The following is a 21,022-nucleotide window of genomic DNA, read 5'->3' on the forward strand; positions in this document are numbered from 1 at the left end:
TGTTAGGGCCCTACCAAATTCACGGCCATGAAAAATATGTCACGGACCGTGAAATCTGATCTTTTGTGTACTTTTACCTCATACTATACAGATTTCACAGGGGAGGCCAGCGTTTCTCAAACTGGGGGTATTGACCCAAAAGAGGATTGTTGCGGGGGGGTGTCACAAGGTTATTTAAGGGGAGTTGCGGTATCGCCATCCTTACCTCTGCGCTCCCTTCAGAGCTGGGTGGCTGGAGAGTGGTGGCTGCTAGCCAGGTGCGCACTTCGGAAGGCAGCGTCCCATTGGCAACAGTGCAGAAGTAAGGGTGGCAATACCACACCATGCCACCCTTACTTCTGCGCTGCTGCCTTCAGAGTTGGGTCAAGACCCCTACAGTTACAACACCATGAAATTTACAATTTTAAAAATCCGATGACCATGAAATTGACCAAAATGGACTCTGAATTTGGTAGGGCCCTATCTATTGTACATAGATTTTCATTTGTGACCACAATGGAAACACAGTTTAAACTATCAGATCTTCTGGAGAACGGTCAAGAGATCTGATAGGGCAGGGATGTTGTCAGTTCCTTGCGTGTGTGTGTTCTTTCAGTATGCTGTCTAGCTCTTTGCAGATAGCTGGTTCAGCAAACCTCGATAATACTACTCAGTGCTGTTAAGTGCTGAAGGCTGGAATGTCGTTACCTCAGTAACACTGTTTAGGCTGCTCAGTGCTTCTGTCCTTGGAGAAGATAGGGCAGCCTGCTCATTCAGCAGACTTCGATGTTACTCATAAAGAAAGACCACAGGCACAGTTTAGTGACAAAGGCCCTCAGCCAGGTTTATTGCTGGCAAGACACAGTCGTAGCGTCCTGAATCCATGGTTACAGGTACGCTAACACATGAGTGCCCCCGTGGCAAGGAACAGCTCAGTCAGCGCTGGGACTTTCCACTGCTCCCTCGGCCGAACAAAGAATTAAGGTGAAGTATCCCGACACATATAGGCTGAGACAAACAACTCACATACACAATTTACACACCACCTTACGTATTTCATGACATCTGTTTGTTACCTCCCCTTGGACACAACATCCTTTTTCATTGTTTTGTCAAAACATCTTGTACTAGATTGGGATGTATCTGTACTAGCTGAAATATATTTACGTAAATATATAGTGTCTAGTACACTACATAAGAACGGCCATACTGGGCTAGACCAAAGGTCCATCTAGCCCAGTATCCTGTCTTCTGACAGTGGCCAATGCCAGGTGCCCCAGAGAGAATGAACAGAGCAGGTAATCATCAAGTGATCCATGCCCTGTTGCTCATTCCTAGCTTCTGACAAACAGAGGCTAGGGACACCATCCCGGTCCATCCTGGCTAATAGCCATTGATGGACCTATCCTCCATGAATTTATCTAGTTCTTTTTTGAACCCAGTTATATTTTTGGCCTTCCCAACCTCCTCTGGCAAAAAGTTCCACAGGCTGACTGTGCGTTGTGTGAAGAAATACTTCCTTTTATTTGTTTTAAACCTGCTGCCTATTAATTTCATTTGGTGACCCCTAGTTCTAGCAACAACTTCGCCAAGTGAATGTACTGGATAGTGAATTTATAAGTATCTGCTTTAATACATGGCTTGACTTTGTTTCACAGCATCTGGTTCAGGCCTCAGGTCTTGCACCAGGTCCAGTGCTCCAGGCTCACGGTCGCGCTCGCTCTCTCTCTCTCTCTCTCTCTCTCTAGTACAAGGGGTAAAGGGAGAAAAGAGGGAGAGGTTTAGATGGCTGTGTGGAATGGATAGGTAGTGTAATGTATGGGTGAAATTCTGGCTCCATTGAAATTAAATAGAAGTTTTACCATTAACATCAATGGAGCTAGGATTCCCCCCCATTTGTTGCAAGACACATGAGGTTTTGTGACTGTTAATTTACTGAATTTGTTTCTAAAGGTGAGCTCACCAGTGAGAAACAGATGATGAGCTACTGGGTCTCTATTGTTATTTTAATAGATTTTTTTTTGTAGCCCCAATGTCTAATTAGAGGGCACATAAGGCCCAATACTTCCCCCTGCTTTCCCACCTAAACTGAAAAATGGGAATCAGTATCACATAGCCTGTAATGTCTGCAGCTTGGCTTTCTAGCAGAAGTGTGCAGACTCTGTAGGGCTTGCCACATTTGCATATTAGACTCCAAGTTATTGTAATTTTGTAGGATCTGAGCAGCATGAATATCTTTAATGCTGAATTAGTGATTATTATTTTGATGGGGAAGGGAGGACTTTCACAATATATCAGTATAGGAAGAAAAGGTAGATGAGGACGGGGAATAGATTAAATGACACAAAATAATTTTTTAAAAAGTCTTGTCTTCACTAAGAAAAGAAATTTGTATAGTTAGGCTCCAGTCCTGCAATCTGGTGTGCATGAGCAGACCCATGTGCACACAGGGAGACCCTTAACTTCAACAGAGTTCCATGGATGGTCCCTGCTTCTGCTCAAATCCCAGTAGGAAGTCATTTGGGCTCCATATGGACACACAGGTCTCTTGGCAACAGTCAGAGATTTAGTAAGCAAGGAAGCTCCTTTAAAAATGAGTCTTTCCTATAATTATTAACATGGTGGTCTGAATACTACGCATACTGAGGTTTTAAGGAAATTAACTACAGGATTTATTGTACCATGGACAATAGTGGAGGCACCAAAATATTTAGAGAAAAGCAAACATTGTTTCTCTCAGGAGGAGAGAAGTGGTAGCTATTGCCATTCCTTACATCCAGATTCTAGCTCTAGAAAATAATGGAACAAATATTAAAAGCAGAAATCACAAAGTAGAGGAGAGTTTCAAAGAGACAAAAGGGAGTTAAATGTTTGGTTCCCATTGATTTCTTGAGGCACAGAGTCAGGGGTGGGGGGAAATTAGGTGCCTAGTTGTTCTTTGTGTGTGTTTGAAAATCTCCCACCATCCCTCCGAGAGAGAAACTGTACCATAAGTCAGAATCTGCATAGGTTTAATAAAGAATAAATCTTGCCTGAACAAACTTGATTGCTTTTTTTAAAATAGAATAAATCAGTAGGTGGAATGAAAATGGTAGATGTAATAGATTTAGATTTTAATAAAGCATTGAAACTGTCTCATGAAATGTTAATTGAAAGCTTAATTTGAATTATTTTAGGGGCCTGTCATGGATTGAAACGCAAACGGGTGGTACACACAGAGTAATGATAAACAGCAATATATAGAGGTGGTATCTAGCAAAGTACCACCGGGATTGGTGTTCGGTGCTATTTTATTTAACATCTTAATTTATGATGTGGAAGTGGGAGGGAATGGCTTTTTAGTGACATTTGCAAGTGGGACTAAATTAGGAGGTGTTACGAACACGGATGAGGATGGGGCAATAGTACAAAAGCACATAGCTAGGCTGAAAACTTAGACACCAGATAAAATGAAATTCATCTTAAATACATGGTGAGTTGTGACCAGTGGGGGCCTATGATCTGCATGGCTCCACTGGCTCACAAACCAGCATAAGGATGAAGCAGGAATACATCTAAGGGAAAATGATCGTAAAGGACATGTACTCAGTGACAGAGAGCAGGCTGAAAGAAATATAAGGGCTACACTGGACAGCAAATTTGATGTAAGTTTGTAAAGTAAGCAAGGCCAGTACAGTGGTGGGCTGCATATGCAAAAGCAAGAAATTAATAGTCCCTTCTAATAGAGTCTTTACCTCACCTGGAATGTTGTGTTCGATTCAGGGTACCACATTTCCCAAATACTGGTTACAAACTAGAAGGAGGTCAGAAGAGGGCAACAAAAATTATCACAGAGCTGGAGAGATCAATATATAACGTAAATGTTAAATAGTATGCCCCACCTGGCTGTGTGGTAGCTAAACATGGGGCTAGATAAGTTGTCATACATTCAAAGGATGTAAATTGCAAGGAAGAGAAGAATTCTTTAGGGTTCAGTCTGACAATTGCTCCTTGCATAGTACCAGCTTGCTGGATTGGACCTTTTGGTAGTAGAAAGAGATCCAACTAGTACATATGGAATGGAACTAGGAAAAAGATGATTTAGGTGGAAAGTCAGAGATAATTTCCTGATAATGAGCTGTTTTAAGCTTTGGGATGTTGGATGTTTAAAACTAGGCTGGGCAAACTTAGCAACTGAAGTACTGGGAACAATCCTGCATTTGAAGGGACAGGCACTGGATGATTGTCTAGGCCCCGGGTTCCCAAACATTTTGCCACCACAACCCCATTTTAATCAAGTATTTCCTGCCGGGACCCCAGATAGCATGGGGGATGCCATTTTGCTCTATGAAATGGCATCTTCCGCACAGTGTGACCTCTTACATATAGCGCATGCGAGGTCACACTGTGCAGGGGATTTCATTTTGTAGAGCAAAATGGCGTCCTCTGTGGATCGGGACCTTGCACACACCATATACGTGAGGTCATGCTGTGCGGAGCAAAGTGGCATTGTCCGCACAAGTAGGGATCTCTGCGACTCTGTCTGCTGATGGCATGACCATGACCATTTGGGGTTGTGAGCCACAGTCTGGGAACTGCTAGGTTAGGTCTTTTTTACATCTCTGACTTCTGTAATTCTGGGAGCTGCAGGCAGGAGGAAAGAATTCTACCCTGAGACCACTATGGAGTAAATAGTAAAGCAGAAAAATTATGAAAAAAGCATATGACGTGAAAGTAAAACAGAGTTACTCCTTAAAGAGGAGAAATATATTGGTGTAAGAAACAGCAAAGGAATATATGAAGAAAAATAGACAAAGAGATTGGATGAAAAGAAGCTATGGGATGAGATATACTGTGCCAGCAAAATGTACAAAACAAGGCTTGGAACCACAGGGTAATCACAACAAAAGGGAAAATTCATATTTTTTTTAAAAAGTATCTCAGGGTCAAATTGGAAAGAACAAGAAAAAACAGGAGGAAACAGCAGGAAATGAGCTGCTGCAAGAAGGGTCCTTCAGTGTTTAATGTGACATTTCAGATGCAATATAATATACAGAGCCAATTCTCTTGTATCTAAATTCCCATTTCGGAGAGAAATGACAGCATCCTGAAAACACCAAACCCTTATGAGTGGCATGGAGAGGGTCCCCTCTGCATTTCTCCCTAAACTTTCCATGTGGAAACACGATCAGCTACTTTCACGCCCGCACATCTCCCTCTTCCCCTGGGCACTGCAGAAAGTGCTGTGTGGTTCCAGTGTAGAGGGGAGTGGGCAGGCTACTTGGGGTTGAGGTAGCAGTGCACAGCTAAGTTATGCCTGAAGTGTTTTTTCTGGAAATGTAATGCAGTAAGAGGGCATATGACATTTCTGCCTAGCCCAGCCCACGTCAGGGCTCTCCTGCCTTTAATGGAGTTCTTGGGAGGAGGGATGCTGTCCAAGGAGCAGCACCAGAGCAGCTGCTGTGCTCTGTATGGCTCTTGGCACCCTGCAGATCTTGGGAAGTCCATGGAGTTTGTGATGTAGTGCTGCATCTTTTCTTGGAAGAGAGGTGTTAAACCCTGTGCCTGACAAGGATGCAGGGCTCTGTGAGTTCCCTGCTTCCTTTCGAGGGAGGGGGTTGGTATAATCTGCGCCACTCTGAAGCTCTCGCATGTCAAATCCTTATTTTTACAAAGATAGTGCAAGGAAATCAAAAGCAACTTGGACTTTGAGGGCAATGGATTTCACCTCATCAGGAGTAAGGTGTGGATTTGTGTGGTCACTGGTCACAAGGATTAAGATAATATTCAATCCACTCTTCACAGCTGACATTTGAGATTAGATTAAACCTGCCAAGGTCCATCATATTAAAGTTGCTGATCTTTTACTGGAAGAGGCATTCTCATTCATCACGGAATGCATCAAAGGACTGTTTTTCTAAGCAATGATCAGGACAGGAAGTGTTCTGCCAAAAATAATTGTCTTTTGTAACTGCTGAACAGCTTCGAACAAAATAGGTGCTTTGAAAGCAGACGGTGGCCATGCTACACCTAGACAGACAGACAGAAAAGACAGTGTATTTGGAGATACATCAGTACTATAGGATTTCAGTTTGAGGTTTGTCAATCTTAATTTATTCACAAAACACCACAAATGCAAGGCCTTAAATAAAAACAGCCAAGTGGTGTGGTATCAAATTAACTGCTATTCTATTACAAGAATCAGGTTAACCACATCCACCTGTCAGGAAGTCCTTACCAAGCCCCAACCATACCTTTAGGTGTTGGCTACTTGCCCATTTTCAGGAACTTCCGACCTGTCTTAGTATGGTCAACAAGACAACCACCAAGTGTGCTAGTTCTCTGTCCTTCCCAAAGGACAGCTTTCTTATACCCTAGCAGAATCCTAATGTAGTACACTGAGACTTTGAAATGGCATGTCCTTGCTGATTACAAAATAGGCTATTAATTGATTTAAGAACACGTTGCACCCACCGTGGGCACTGGGTGCATCTCTTGAATCCACCTTCTTCCCTGGATCATGCTCAATGGCAAGAACAACTTACCTGGACATAGAAGGGAAAATGTAAGCTCTGCTACAAATGAATGCGGAGCATCACTGGGCCCATCTCTGCTTGAGGAAAGTGAAAACCTCATGAAGCTTAACTGCCCAAGGAGACTTGAATCTGGGCTTCCACCCAACACTGTAGACAACAGCAATTCACTCAGGATTGCAGGCTCACTGCTGACGACAGATCTAGAAGTGGGCACCTTGGTGAGATCAGCCACTGCCTGCGTACACAGCGCTTTGAGTAATATTAAAATAATGGTGACAACCTCCCTTTCTCTTGTGTGCTACTCTGGAACTGTGAAACAGTGTGTGTGTTTGATATGCAGTTAATGAACTTCCATTGTGCCAAGCAAGCATTGCAGAATGTGTCATGAAAATATCCTAATTAGTGAGTGGATTTGAGTAGACATGCACAAACTCTAAAATATCAGAAGCACACCAGTGAGTGTAGCGTACTCCCAGGAATTCCCATGAGGATGTTTCAGAATATCCTGTCTAGTTCCTGTCTAGTCAAATGCAGTGGGGAATGGGGTTTGCTTTAAGGGACCATAAATTAAAGTATGTGGCTTAATTATGGCAGAGTTTCTTGATTTCTGAGTGGTTTGAAGCTCTTTCTTTCTTTTTCTTTCTTTCTTTCTTTCTTTCTTTCTTTCTTTCTTTCTTTCTTTCTTTCTTTCTTTCTTTCTTTCTTTCTTTCTTTCTTTCTTTCTTTCTCATTTTAATGCATTTGCTTGCACGATTGTTTTTAACTAGTAGATCTCCCTGAACAGAGAAACCCCCTCACATCTGGATATAGCCATTCAAACATCTCCTAATTCTTGGTGCTCTATACTGAAAATGGTTTGTGTGGCTCTGATCAGTTTGAACAAAGTTAAGTGTTGATTATGATTTGAGAGACAGCTGTCTTTGTTAGAGGCAAGGGTTTGAATGCATTTTCTCCTTATTCATTTGTATTTTCACTTAAGGTTTACAGGCAAGTGTCAGGAAAAATTAAGATTTGTCTAGAATAGAAAGTTATTCCTTTTAAAAAACATTTTAAAAAGCATAAGCTGTTTTAAAATTCACACACATCTGAAAAACCAAGTACCTTAACTGTTCTATATACTCAGCTATTTACAGAGAATGTAAACAATGAAAGGAAAATGATATCTTTGAGGTGGCAAATAGAAGCAACTGGAAATGCCCTGGGTAGGATGGTGGTGAAAACTACTTATTACCTAAGGCCTCGTTTTAGGAATCTGATCAAAGAGACCCTGTATTGTCAGACCCTTATACCTGTACAGAGTCCCACTGATGTGAGGGGGACTTTTACACAGGTATAGGGGCCTGCCTCCATGAATCACATTGCAGGACCGTGGTTTAAAATCTGAAGATACTATTGGTTGTCCTCAGAAATGATTGCCGTTGTCATCTGCTCTTTGACCATCACATAATAAACAGCTCTCCAATACCCAAAGATCTTGGTTCTGTGGTACCCTGATTCCTGTACAGTACCACTCTTTCACTTATTTTCTTTTTCCATATGTGCTAACTTGCCTTTAAGAGGGATAATCTTTGCTTAACAACATAAATGCCCTTTTCCTCACCCTGTCTCAGGCCTCTTAGATACAACAATCTTGTCTGTTTCTAAGCCACTACTATTTCTCTGTCTCTCCAAAAATCTCTTTTAGTCTAATATGTTTCAGTGGCATTTAAGGTACACCTAAATCTTTTTTTTTTCTACAAATGTCCTTATTTATTTTCTTTTCAGTATTGGTGGGTTGCTTTCCTCTCCTCTCCTCCTGACTAGCAATATATCCAGTGGTAGCTGCGTTTCCCCTATTCCCTCTCTCCCCCTCCCCCTCCCCCTCTCCTTCTCACAGCATCTTGGAGGCCTATGGATGCTGCAAGCCGTGAAGGAGCACTGGGCATCTCGCCAGCCTAGTGCAGAGAGAGAAAAAATTCCAATTTGTAAAAGATCATCTGGCCAGACCCTCAGCAAGCTTGGAAACCCAGCTCTGACAGCTACACCTTCTAGAGGACATGGCCTGTGAGGAAACTTTCAGCAGCAAGAAGTCTGCTGAGTGCCTGGGAGTGCACAAAAGGAGGAGGGAGGGCTTGCTGGAGCCAGTCTGCTTCCTCACCTCCTCTCAATTGGTCAGTGGGTGGGCATAGGAGGCAGAGTGTGTGGAAGGCACCAGGCAAGAGTCCGGGTGTCAGAGGGGAAGCCCTCTCTCCCACTCCCCCAGACTCAGCTCTCCCCAGACAATCCAATCAGCCACCTCTCCTGTCTATACTCTACTAAGATAGGAAGAGGCATTTTTTATGATGTAGTATCACAGAAATGTTTGGCCAACAATTTTATACTCTTCTTAACAGCTACGTTTGTAAATGCTGCAAGTTTGTTGCACCTTGTGAGTGCACCAACACTTCATAGGGTAAGGCATGGATGCTGCCTGGAAGAGCACACAATCTTACATGGGATCATCATATGTTCAATAATTGTTTGAATAATGGACGTAACCTTTCTCTTCCATTCCTTGACCTGAGGTTAAAAGGGACCTATCCACTTTTCTAGGTATTGAAGAGGAAATAGCTTATGGTTGATGTTCTGGGGCTGGGGCTGGAGCTGGAGCTGGGGAGGTCCTAAAAGCATTTCACCTGAGCAAATCTAAAGCACTGTTTTTAATGTTAGACAGTCATATTTTGTGTGTCATAATTGAGTTTAAAAAACATTATAAATCAGTGATTTAACAGTAAGACCTTTCGTATATCGTCACCTCTATTCAAATATGGTTCAGAATTCCTGTTGTTTTTATTTGTATATATACTCTCAACACTTATTCCCTGCGCCTACAGATAAGCCAAACTGAAGCATCTTATCTGCACTCTCCATTTCTCCCCTATTCAATCCCTTGGAACTCTGAGAGTTTGGAAAATTGGAGCAGGATCTGAACCACCCCTGGTTTCTGGCTTTGTAAGCACCACCTTACGTTTGGGCCAGTTTTACTTTCGACCCCAAATATAGTATATACATTCTTTTAGTTCAGGCCTTTATTTGGATAGTACATTGCTAACCTGTATATAAAATGGTGCCTGATGGTATATTCTTTTCATTTCAGTCCTATATGGAAGACCATTTGAAGAATAAAAATCGTCTGGAGAAAGAGTGGGAGGCCCTTTGTGCTTATCAAGCTGAACCCAATGCTATGACCATTGCCCAGAAGGAGGAGAATGTCCAGAAGAATCGCTCTCAAAGTGTCATAACATGTATGTACCCTTGAAATTGGAATGAATATATATTAATTTCTTGATGTTCTCCTTACCACCTTTTGGTAAAGCATTATAAGAGTTATAGGTGAATGGCAAAGCATTATGCGAAACAGTATTCGTTTCTATCTAAAAGAAAATCACAGCTTTCAATATTTGCTTGATATGCAGCCTGTTTGTCCTGTCAGACATTTGACTTGTCTCCTTATGGTTTCCTTGCAAAATGTATAGCTATATCATACGACGTTTCAGGACAGTGACAGCAAGTGCTGTACCATGTAAATCAACCCCCAGTGTGCTTTTCAAACACTGTAATGCAGTTTCTGTGCAAGATCAGCAGTTATGGTTACTGAGTAGAAATAAGCTTGGCTTGGCTTTCGATGAGCTGGTATCATGTTCATGCAAAGCAGTAATACCAGCAGTTTGTAATGAGAGCCAGAGTAATCTGTTCATCAGATACTCAGCTGTAGTGAGTAAGCCCCTATCGGCTTAATTGGCGAAGCTTAGGAAATGGCTGCTGTTCTAGGTTAGGCTTAGGACGAAATACCAGGCTGAAAGTGGCCAATATTTGTATTCCTAGAATCTGTGTGTGTGTTTTTTTTTATGTAAAAGGCTGTCTTTGCGAGTATAAATACAAGCAGCATATCTACTGTATGTATTTTCTCCTAGATTATTACACCGTTGGCGGTAACTAACATTATTTGCTGAATGCTGAGCCCCATAAAAAACAGAGAGAAATTGACCACAATTTTTATTAAATAACCAGTGGAACAAAACCTAAACCAAGAACAGTCAGGACCCCCAGCTGCAATGGCAGCTTTATTTCAAAGAGTGCATGCAATCTAGTTGTGTGGTTTGGCAGTTACCATTAACTATTTAAATTTTTTAAGCGCTCTGAAAACACTGATTTTCCCTATGACAGATGCAAGTGTACATTGTACAGTTGGGGAAATGGAGACAGGTAACACATTGAGTCAGAGCCAGGATTAGAGCTGAAGGGTTGATAGTGCCACATTACTACTTAATTTAGCCCTTCAGTGCATGGCAGCTTGGGAAGCCCTTTAATTCTGCTTAGTTATGTTCAAGGTTCCCTTCCCAGCACTATCTTTCCTAAGAGTACATAAAGCAGAAGAATACATAGTGGAGAATAGTCACTTTTGCACTATCAATTCACTTTTGTGACTGTGGAGCTGACCCAAAGCCCATTGAAGTAAATTGCAAGATTCCAGTGGCTTCAGTGGGCTTTGGAATCAGGCCTATTGAAAAGTTTCAATCTCAGAAGTGCAGTAATAAGCACCAAGTTCTGGAAAAGTAACTTTATCCACCAGAGCTAAACAATTGCAGGGCTTTTGCATCCTTTTAAGTGCTAATAGGAAAAAATATTTGCTGACTTAGCATAGAGCAGTTTATCACGTCTTGTTAACAGATACTGCTCAGAATGAATCATCTTAAAGTGTGCTTGTGAGTATGGACTTGCAGTCATTCCACTTTGAGCTGTGATCTGTCCCATCTCCTAAACTAAGGTGGATCATCCCTGGTTAGCAGCTGAGTGGAAGGCTGCCAAGGAAAGCACAGATGCTGAAAGAAATGGTATTGGTTGCTCAGCAGGTGACTCTTCCCTCTGAGTCCAAGCTGAACCAATACTGTACAGTGATCGGGGACACTATGCTGTGGAGAGGTGACAAGTTGGCTGAGATTTAAAACGGAGATCTGTTAGTCCAATAAAGATCCCCTGGTACTTTTGCGAAAGTAAGAGTGCTAAAACCCAGTTTCCTGGGAAAATTTAAATTGCATTCTGCCTAGTAATGGACTTGATGTTCCCCTAGTAGTCTAAATTGGACAGAGTAAGCTTCACTTTCTTTCCTAAATAGCAACATTGTTGCTGTGCTACGTTAAAAACCTGGCATGTTATACCCCAGAGATATTTCAGTGATAGGCGAAGAAATGTGAGCGAGAGCTTCAACTGTTACATTTTGATCGGTTGATGGTTATATGTTTGTATGGAAAACTAGGAAAACAATATACCCGTTTAAAAAATAAATGACTCATTTAATAAGTAAACTTTTTGGTAAAATAATGGTTTCTATGAATTCTCTACCATGCACGTTTTCCTTACTTACCTTGCACGAATGGTACTGTGAAATAAGTTAACTAGATTTCAATACAAATGCGAGAAAAGTTAAACTTTTGGCTAATATCAAGTGAACTAAGTGCAAAGTAGGATCATATGTAGCTTTACATAATCTTCAGGCTGTTTAGTGTTTATACTTCAACAGTTCACAAGTTCCACAGTTCAGTACAGTGTTTTGTGTGTGTATTTCTGGAAGTGTAGCAAAAAAAAAATCACACATGAAGCATGGGGAAGGCTGATCCAGGGGTTAGGACACCAATCTGGGACTTGGGAAACATTGGTTCAATTCCCTGCTTTACCACAGATTTTCTGTGTGACCTTGGGCATGTCACTTAATCTCTCTGCCTCATTTCCCCATATGAAAAATAATGGGGAATTTCTCTAACTCACCACAGTGCTGTGAGGATAAATACATTGAAGATTGTGCAATCCTGAGTGCATTGCTGTTGTGGGCTATATCAGTACCTAAGTTAGATAAAGACACCTAATTTTATAGAGCACCAGCTAAAAGTGTGTGTGGTGTTTTCTCCTTTGCAGCCCCCCAGGTTAGGGAGCCTTCCTTTCGTCAACTTTCCCATCTCACATGTCTTATTGTCACATGTCGTTTCTGATCTGGCCAGAATAATAGCAAATGCAAAGAACTAGTCTGATGTTTACAGGATCTTCTAAAGCTTTGCTAAACATCTGAACTAGTTGGAGTAATGACTAGCATTAGGCCTGTCCGATCTTCTCTCTCACTTTCATAGTTCCTTTCTGTATCCACCCTTATTCATCTTTCTAACTTTCTTGTGGGTCCTCTCCAGGTTTCTTTCTTTCTCCTCCTTCCTGCTTTTTTCTGCTGCTGCTTCTACTCTGCTTTTCTCTGCTTAGAATTTAATCAATACACAGTTCACAACAAAATTATTTGTCCACTGAACTTGCATCAGTCACTATTTACCATAATTGTCACCACAAAGTACATATGTCCATAATTACTTAACATCTTTTTGGAGAGTGACTACCAGTTTCTGGAGGCTTTGGCGTGTCAACAAGCACATATGAACATAATGGGCTCATTGCCAACAATCGATGCCACCTGAAAGCAAGCATAGGCACAAACTCTTAAGAAAACATGTCCATAACTTACCCTGGGAGCTTTCTTGTGAATTCTTCCATTTCATCACCAAACCCTTTACAAACATATTAGTCCTCTCACCCTTCAATAAACCTACCATGGCACCATAATAAGATGGCATGATTGATGTGGTGTATCATGACAAAGTATTAAATTAAAAACATTTACTGATTCTCAGAGTTATTGATCTGACACTTAGCTTTCTATTGGAGGGTCAAACTAACACCAGTTTACTAAACCTTAATGAGTCACTGTCCCACTCCTTTATCCATTACTTAAAAATGTGTGCCACATTCTCCTTGTTGATTAGTTAGTTCAGGGGCCCTGCCTTCCAGTGGATGAGACTTCTCCTAAGTGCGTATTTAGCTCCATGCTGCGTGCGGGTTTGTCTCCAGAGCACATTTAGCACATTTAAGCCATGTGCTTCCTGTAGCCAGAAAATTGCAGAATAATTCTTCTTCATACACCCTTTACAATAAGCAAGGTTGTGAAGTTTTCTCTGACCACCCTTATGATCTCAGATGTCACAAGGCCCTAAAGCTGCCCATGGTAAAAATATCTATAATACATTAGAGTTCTTGTAAAGAAAACACACACACACACACACACACACACACAGAGACACACTCTGATGTAGTCAGAAATCCCTACTGTGCTGTTCTATATATAAGTTTGAGCAGAATGAGCATTGTCATTCTTTATTCTGAAAATGGCAGCTGAATATGTCTCCACTGCAATCTAAGGTATGACATACCTGTGCTAGTTTTACCTGCACTTGGCTAAAAATTGCAGTGTAGATATGGCAGCACAGACTTCAGCACTGCGAGTAGGTCCTCCGGGTCCCCAGTGTGCTTATCCAATCTACCCTAACGCCTTTAATGCTATCTGCACTTGTGTTTTTAACCATGCTAGTGCAGGTGGGTCTGCCTGAGCGGCAGTTACACCTCGGATTCCAATGTAGATATACCCCAAGTACGCATCTCTCCTCCTAAGATATCTACTACAACTCACGTTTTCGATCATAAATCTTTTTTTAATTTTGTATAGTGGTTTCACTGGGAAGCCTGAGTTGAACAGCTTGACTGCATTTTTTCTCTGTCTTTTGGTGTTTCTCCTGTTTTATGTTGATGTGCCACTTATGGAATAATTTTATGAGAGGAGCCAAGAGTAGCTCAGTCGTTCTACATTATTTTTGTACCTCTAATTGGATTTCGGCAGAAGTGCTCCCATTGCTGGGTTAATTTTGCTGATGAGATCAAATGGCTGTAAATAACATTTCATAAGCTCATACAAATGAGAAGTCCAATCTATCTAATGTAAAACACAAGGTGGTCGTTCCATCTTGTTTACATACTTAATACTCACCTCACCCCTCAAAAATAAAATTAGGCAGATGTAATGTCTTCTCATCCTATTTCCTTTTGTGTTAATAGTGCTGTTGGATGTCCCATTAAATGTTATGCAGTGTAGAGAATTAATAAAATTGGGACACAATTCTACTAGTGCTAAGGGGCCAAATCATGGCCTCGTCAGTGTGATGATGCAGGAGGACCAAAAGCCCATCCCTGCAACCTTGCATAGGCTACCTTCATCAGTAGTACTGTGAGAGCGGAAGAGAGCTCCTCAGAGCTCCACAGATGTGTGAGAGGGGGTGCGGACCAGGCAGGGCCTTGACTTTATCCAGGTCTGACGAGAGGGGAGGAAAGTCAGAACGGTTGTACCGGGTCCCTGAGTTCAGGGGGCCACCATAAAAATTTCTGTAACATGTGTGAATAAAGTGAAAAGGGAGGGAATGGGGCCCCAGTGAGCATGATGTACCAAGGCCCCAAAATTCTTTCGATGGGCATGGCTCCATCCAACTACTGCACTGAGCAGGATAGTTCCGCCAGATCATGTATTGTACTGGGTATGTACCGGACACAGTTTACTCTCTCCCAACAGAAGTCGGGGAGGGACTCTGAGTCACAAGTTTTCTCCCACACTGCTCCAGCAGAGCCCAACAATGTGCTGTCCCTTAATTGGGGCAATTTGTTATCTCCCAATCCAGCCATAAATTGTATTTTGCTGTTTCTGTTAGAAATAATCAGAAATGCAAGGTCTGCATGTATTAATTCCCAGCTTTCTGTTTCAGAACAATATCATTTTATAAAGAAGCTAGATGGAAAAGACCCATTGGGTCATCTAGTCTATCTCCCTGCAAGTGCAGGATTGTTCTCTCCAGATTTTTTTGAGGATTTTTTCCTAGTCTAGTCTTAAATGTCATGAGCAATGGAGCTTGTCCCTCTTCTTATGTGAGACTGTTCCACATCTGGTAGATTGTTACCATGAGAAAATGTTTTCGGAAGTTAGCCTCTAAAATCTTATTTCAAAGACTTTCATTTCATGATTGAAGTTGGGACTGTAGCAAATCTAAGCCAATTTAGTAGTTAAAATAAAATAACTCTCCCACAATATTTTACATTCTCTGCTTTTGAAATGTACATTAGTTTGCCTTTAATTATTTTTAACTTTACAGGTGTGGAAAATTTGGGTGGAAATGCTATATTTTATTTTCCTTTGCAGATGATCATTCCAGGATATGCTTGAAAGCTGAAAATAGCCATGACAATTCAGACTACGTCAATGCCAGCCCAATTGTAAGTACAGTATCCAATGTGAAGTAATCCAAATAATCCAGCTTTTATCCTTAGCCTATCAATATAATATGTTAACTTGATGCCAGCACCACTGTAATTAACAGTGGCTTGGGTCTATATCTACCTCCAATCCCCCAACATTAATGACTCAAGCCATCGCTTGGGAATGCAAGTACATACATTCCATACACTTGCACATAATGCCTTTGAAGATTGTAGACAAAGGACAATAATGCCAATAGATAACGAGTCTTAAATCTACATATTATTTCCCTGTACCTGACAGTAGTGACTTGCAAACTGCACAACTCAGCATGGTACGTTTAATTCAACAGACCTTTTCCATTGTTAATTCAACAGACCTTTTCCATTCCACAGAGAGCTGGGCTTTGCTTCTTGTAAAGCCAGTCAGTGCTGCTCCTCAAATTTCAGAGGTGACCCGTCCTCTTTCCCTCCTTCATCTGTTGCCTTCCTGGTGCTGAGTGATTTACTTCTGCAGCGATCTGGGTCTACCTCTGATCTTGCTGTTCTCAAAGCAGAGAATTAAATCTCTTACCACCACCTATCTTATAACTCAAAGGCCAATTTAGGTCAATGCCGTTCTTAGGCCATATCCCTCCAAACTTTCTAACATGCCACCTTGTACTTCTCCCACAAATTGAATATGCATAGTTTATTTTGTTCGTGAAAGATACCAGAGCAATCATTTTAGAGGCCAAAGGCCTCTCTGTTTTTTAGCTACAGAACAGGTACGGCACAGCGAGCAGCATTGCCCTGTCAAGGTGTCTCAATCCTGACATGGTGGAACCATCTCTAGGCGTGAGGAAGCAGTGTTTTCTCATGGCCCACTTAGTCCTTGCCTCTCTGAGGCTACCAGCTGGGGGGCTATTTATACTGGTGGGTTTTATTTGTGTCACTTTAGGACACTGAAAATCATTAGAAGGAAATAACTTTGACCAAGCATTTAGGCTGGAGAATTCGGTGAAACTGTGTATCCTATTACTGGCTCCTGGACCAGTTTCCAGTGTTACTCTCTCAGTTAAATCATTTTGTGTGGACTATGCAACTGGCAAATTGCAACAGAAAGATTTGACATTACAGGTTGTTTCCTTCCAATTTTTATTGACAACACTTCCCTTTCTAAAACAGCATCTTGTTGGGACTGTACTCTGAGCTACACATCTGGTATTTTGAGCAGAATTTGAAAGGTTTGATTTTCTTGAGTATAAAACAGTTCAATGAAACTCTCTCTCCAGAGAGAAAAGGAGTACTTGTGGCGCCTTAGAGACTAACCAATTTATTTGAGCATGAGCTTTCGTGAGCTACACCTCACTACATCGGATGCATACTGCTTGAAGTGAGCTGTAGCTCATGAAAGCTCATGCTCAAATAAATTGGTTAGTCTCTAAGGTGCCACAAGTTCTCCTTTTCTTTTTGCGAATACAGACTAACACAGCTGTTACTCTGAAATCTCTCCAGAGAGTCAGTACAAGATACCAAATTTCCTGGCAGTTTTTAGGGTGCTGTGGAGTATCGGGATTTTGTGCGTAATATGTACTCTGGGGACCAGACCATCAGTCCAGTTCTGACTATTCTAATGTTCAGTCGTGCAAAGCAGCCATAAAAGTCAGTGGATCTGGCCACATGAGGATTTCCCCTATGTAAGAGAATCTTCTGGTGATGTACTAGCTGCTTGTGGCTCCTGCCCTCGGGAAGAGGGGAATGACCAGAGTATCACTGCACTCCAGTGATCCCCAGCTGCTGGGATGGCCCCTTGAGATCAAGGGCAGCTGAGCATAAGTTAGAGCAGCCTTTAGGCTGCCCTGTATCTGTCTGGGACTGGACCATTTCCTGGTCAGCATGAGGATCAGGGGATCATAATGGTGGCTTAAAGCCACCTTTTCACACCCCCTCACTCTCCCATTGTGCACTGTGCACAACTCAGCCAGACCTGAGGTTCTGCCTCTGGAGCTTCAAGGCTTCTTTCTTTCTGGTCTTTTATTGTTTAATTCTCTTCAGGACACAGTGAATGAGTTATGTTTGATCAAGCCTTGCAAAGCCTTTGCTACACTTACATTTTATAGCGCTCTAACTTGCTGGCTCAGGGGTGTGAAAAATCACCCCCCTGAACGCAGCAAGTCAGAGTGCTTTCAAGCACTCGTGTAAACAGGCTCCGAGCGCTGGGAGCAAATCCCCTTGTGGAGGTGGATGACCAGGAGCGCTGGGAGAGCTCTCTCCCAGCGTTCGTGCGTGACCACACTCACACTTCAAAGCGCTGCCACGGGCGCGCTCCAGCAACAGCACTTTGAAGTCTCCAGTGTAGCCGTGCCCTTCAAGGCTGCAGTGGCACAGCTGCACTGGTGTAGTGCTTCAGTGAAGATGCTTTCTACACAGACGGAAAGGCCTCTCCTGTCAGTGTAGGTGATCCACCGCCCTGAGAGCTGGTAGCTATGTTGACAGGACAAGCCCTCCTGTTGACTTAGCACTGTGTACAGTGGAAGTTAGGTCGGTATAACTGCATCACTCAGGTGTGGATTTTCTACACCCGTGAGTGACATAGTTATAGCAAGCTAAATTGCTAGTGTAGACCACGCCTTAGTTTAAGTGTACGGCTCGAGAGGTTTTGCTCTGAAGACAGGAGTGGGAGCTGTAAACAGAAAACATGATATTCTGTTTTCTAAGGACTAGGTTGTGAACCGCTTATTCATATTAGTGAGCACTTACTTACAAGAGTAGTGGTGTAAGTAAATACTCATGTGAGTAAGAGTCCAGCAGTTTGACCTTCATTGTCTGATATAGATGTAAAGCACCCAGAGTGCTTGGGAATGGACCCATATACAAATCTCTAGGTTATCTGTTCCTTGAAACTTTTTTATTAAATGAAAATGCACTGAAGTTTGAGATGATGGGATGGGTGGGGGCACCAGAGAAAGGTGTCTTCGGGGCATAGGTGGGAATGGAGCCCCCAGAGTCAGTGCAAAGGCACAGAACCTTCGCGTGGATAGTCCTGCCAAGAGCTGCGGTGTGTTGCAGGATCGAGCCCAGTCTGGGGAAAACTACAAAGAGAAACTTGTGAGTGTTTACCGCACAGGAGGAAACAATCTGGCCCAGGTTTATTGAAAGGCTGTGGAGATCAGACAAGCACAGTCTGTGTTACATAAAAGGAGGAAACTGTTCAAGATTAGAATTGTTTCTTAATGGTTCGTTGTGTTCAACTTTAACTGTTCGCAAACCAACAGACTGAGTATGTAATTCCCGAAGGTGATGCAGTGGGAGGTTGCCAGGGAGCAGTAACCCATCTGTAAGTCTACAGTGGAAACCTAGTTGTCAGAAGCTCTTTAAGTTTAAGCAAAGCCAAAGATGTTTTGTTTTAGCTAGATTTGTTCATTTGGTATCAGTTCATCAGAAAATGGAGAGAAAAATTGGAAAGACTGAGCCATTCTAGTTTGTAGCAAATCCTGGGACTTCCCAATCCTTCCTCTCCCCCCAGGTCAGGACCCATTTAGAACTAGTTCCTAAGCCCTGGTCTACACTAGGACTTCAGGTCGAATTTAGCAGCGTTAAATCGATGTAAACCTACACCTGTCCACACGATGAAGCCCTTTATTTTGACTTAAAGGGCTCTTAAAATCGATTTCCTTACTCCACCCTTGACAAGTGGATTAGCGCTTAAATCGGCCTTGCCGGGTCGAATTTGGGGTACTGTGGACACAATTCGACGGTATTGGCCTCCGGGAGCTATCCCAGAGTGCTCCATTGTGACTGCTCCGGACAGCACTCTCAACTCAGATGCACAATTGTTTGCCGTTGCTCTGACGCAGGGAGGGTCGACTGACGACACGGCTTACAGGGTTGGCTTACAGGGAGCTAAAATCAACAAAGGGGGTGGCTTTACATCAAGGAGTATTTCAGGCAGGACTTCACGGAGGGTTCCAATAGGAAATGGTGCACCTAAGTTATTGTTCTTATTGGAACAAGGAGGTTAGTCTGGCCTCTGATTGATACATGGCTAGATTTACCTCGCTGCACCTTCTCTGTGAGTGATTGTAGTGTGACCTAGAGGATTGAGTCCCCTAGACAGGGGGTGGGGGGGGGTTGCAAATGAGTACAAAACAAATCTGGTCTATTTCTTGTTTTGATACACTCCATCTATCTTTTACATCTTTGGCTGGCAGCAGACGGTGCAGAAGGACTGCATGCCATCCACATCTCATGGCTGCTCGACAGAAGATGGTACAATAGGACTGCTAGCCATCCTCATCTCTTGCCTGCCCGGCAGAAGATGATGCAATAGGACTGCTAGCAATCCGTATCACCTGCCTGCTCACCATAAGATGGTTCAATAGGACTGACTGTAGGACTAAAGAGAATGACTTGATCAAGTCACTCCAAATTTAGTCCCTGCGCCCATGTCTGCCCAGGCGCTCCTGATCGACCTCACACAGGCGACCAGGAGCTCCTCGGACATGACGATGACGGCTACCAGTCCTATTGCACCGTCTGCTGCCACAAGGCAATGGGTTGCTACTGTGTAGCAATGCAGTACCGCGTCTGCCAGCACCCAGGAGACATACGGTGACAGTGAGCTGAGCAGGCTCCATGCTTGCCGTGGTATGGCGTCTGCACAGGTAACTCAGGAAAAAAGGCGTGAAACGATTGTCTGCCCTTGCTTTCACGGAGGGAGGGAGGGAACGGGGGCCTGACGATATGTACCCAGAACCACCCGCGACAATGTTTTAGCCCCATCAGGCATTGGGATCTCAACCCAGAATTCCAATGGGCAGCGGAGACTGCGGGAACTGTGGGATAGCTACCCACAGTGCAACGCTCTGGAAGTCGACTCTAGCCTCGGTACTGTGGAAGCACTCCGCCGAGTTAATGCACTTAATGCACTTAGAGCATTTTCTGTGGGGACACACACACTCGAATATATAAAAACGATTTCTAAAAAACCAACTTCTATAAATTCGACCTAATTTCATAGTGTAGACATACCCTAAGAGCACATAGAAAGCTGGATCTGTAGTCCTTACCCAGCTGAGACAGTCTATACTGCGTATTGCTATTGCTTTTGTCTGAGATATTTTCTCTTAGCTTTATTAGCTACATACTTGGTTTGTTCTTTCTTGAAACATACAGTCGATTTGAAATACCAGTGATTCCTCCTTTACTCACTCTTGCAATAATCATACCATTTTTTAAAAAGAATTCTGCCTTTCAGTTTAAATAACCTCAGTAATTATCATGTCAATACAATGACGTTTTTGGTGCACTTGTGCCTTGGAGTGCTGGGACTGGAAGGGAGTATTGTAGTGTACTGCAATGTGGCCACTAATAACACAAGATCAGTACCATCTGAACTGAACTAGAAGAGGATTATTTCC

The 21,022-nt window shown here is 42.7% G+C and overlaps 1 protein-coding gene across 3 annotated transcripts in view; it reads left to right on the forward strand.

Moving 5' to 3' along the window:
* Nucleotides 1-21,022, forward strand: part of PTPRN2 (protein tyrosine phosphatase receptor type N2) — a 1,019,026-nt gene that overhangs the window by 945,088 nt on the left and 52,916 nt on the right. For all 3 annotated transcript variants that reach the window (XM_074946270.1, XM_074946267.1, XM_074946269.1), the window contains 2 exons: nt 9,610-9,757; nt 15,565-15,638. In XM_074946270.1, the coding sequence (XP_074802371.1) occupies nt 9,610-9,757; nt 15,565-15,638 (222 nt within the window). The remainder of the gene's footprint in view (nt 1-9,609; nt 9,758-15,564; nt 15,639-21,022) is intronic.

The sequence above is a fragment of the Natator depressus genome, chromosome 2 (genome assembly GCF_965152275.1).
Source record: "Natator depressus isolate rNatDep1 chromosome 2, rNatDep2.hap1, whole genome shotgun sequence".
Lineage (NCBI taxonomy): Eukaryota > Metazoa > Chordata > Testudines > Cheloniidae > Natator > Natator depressus.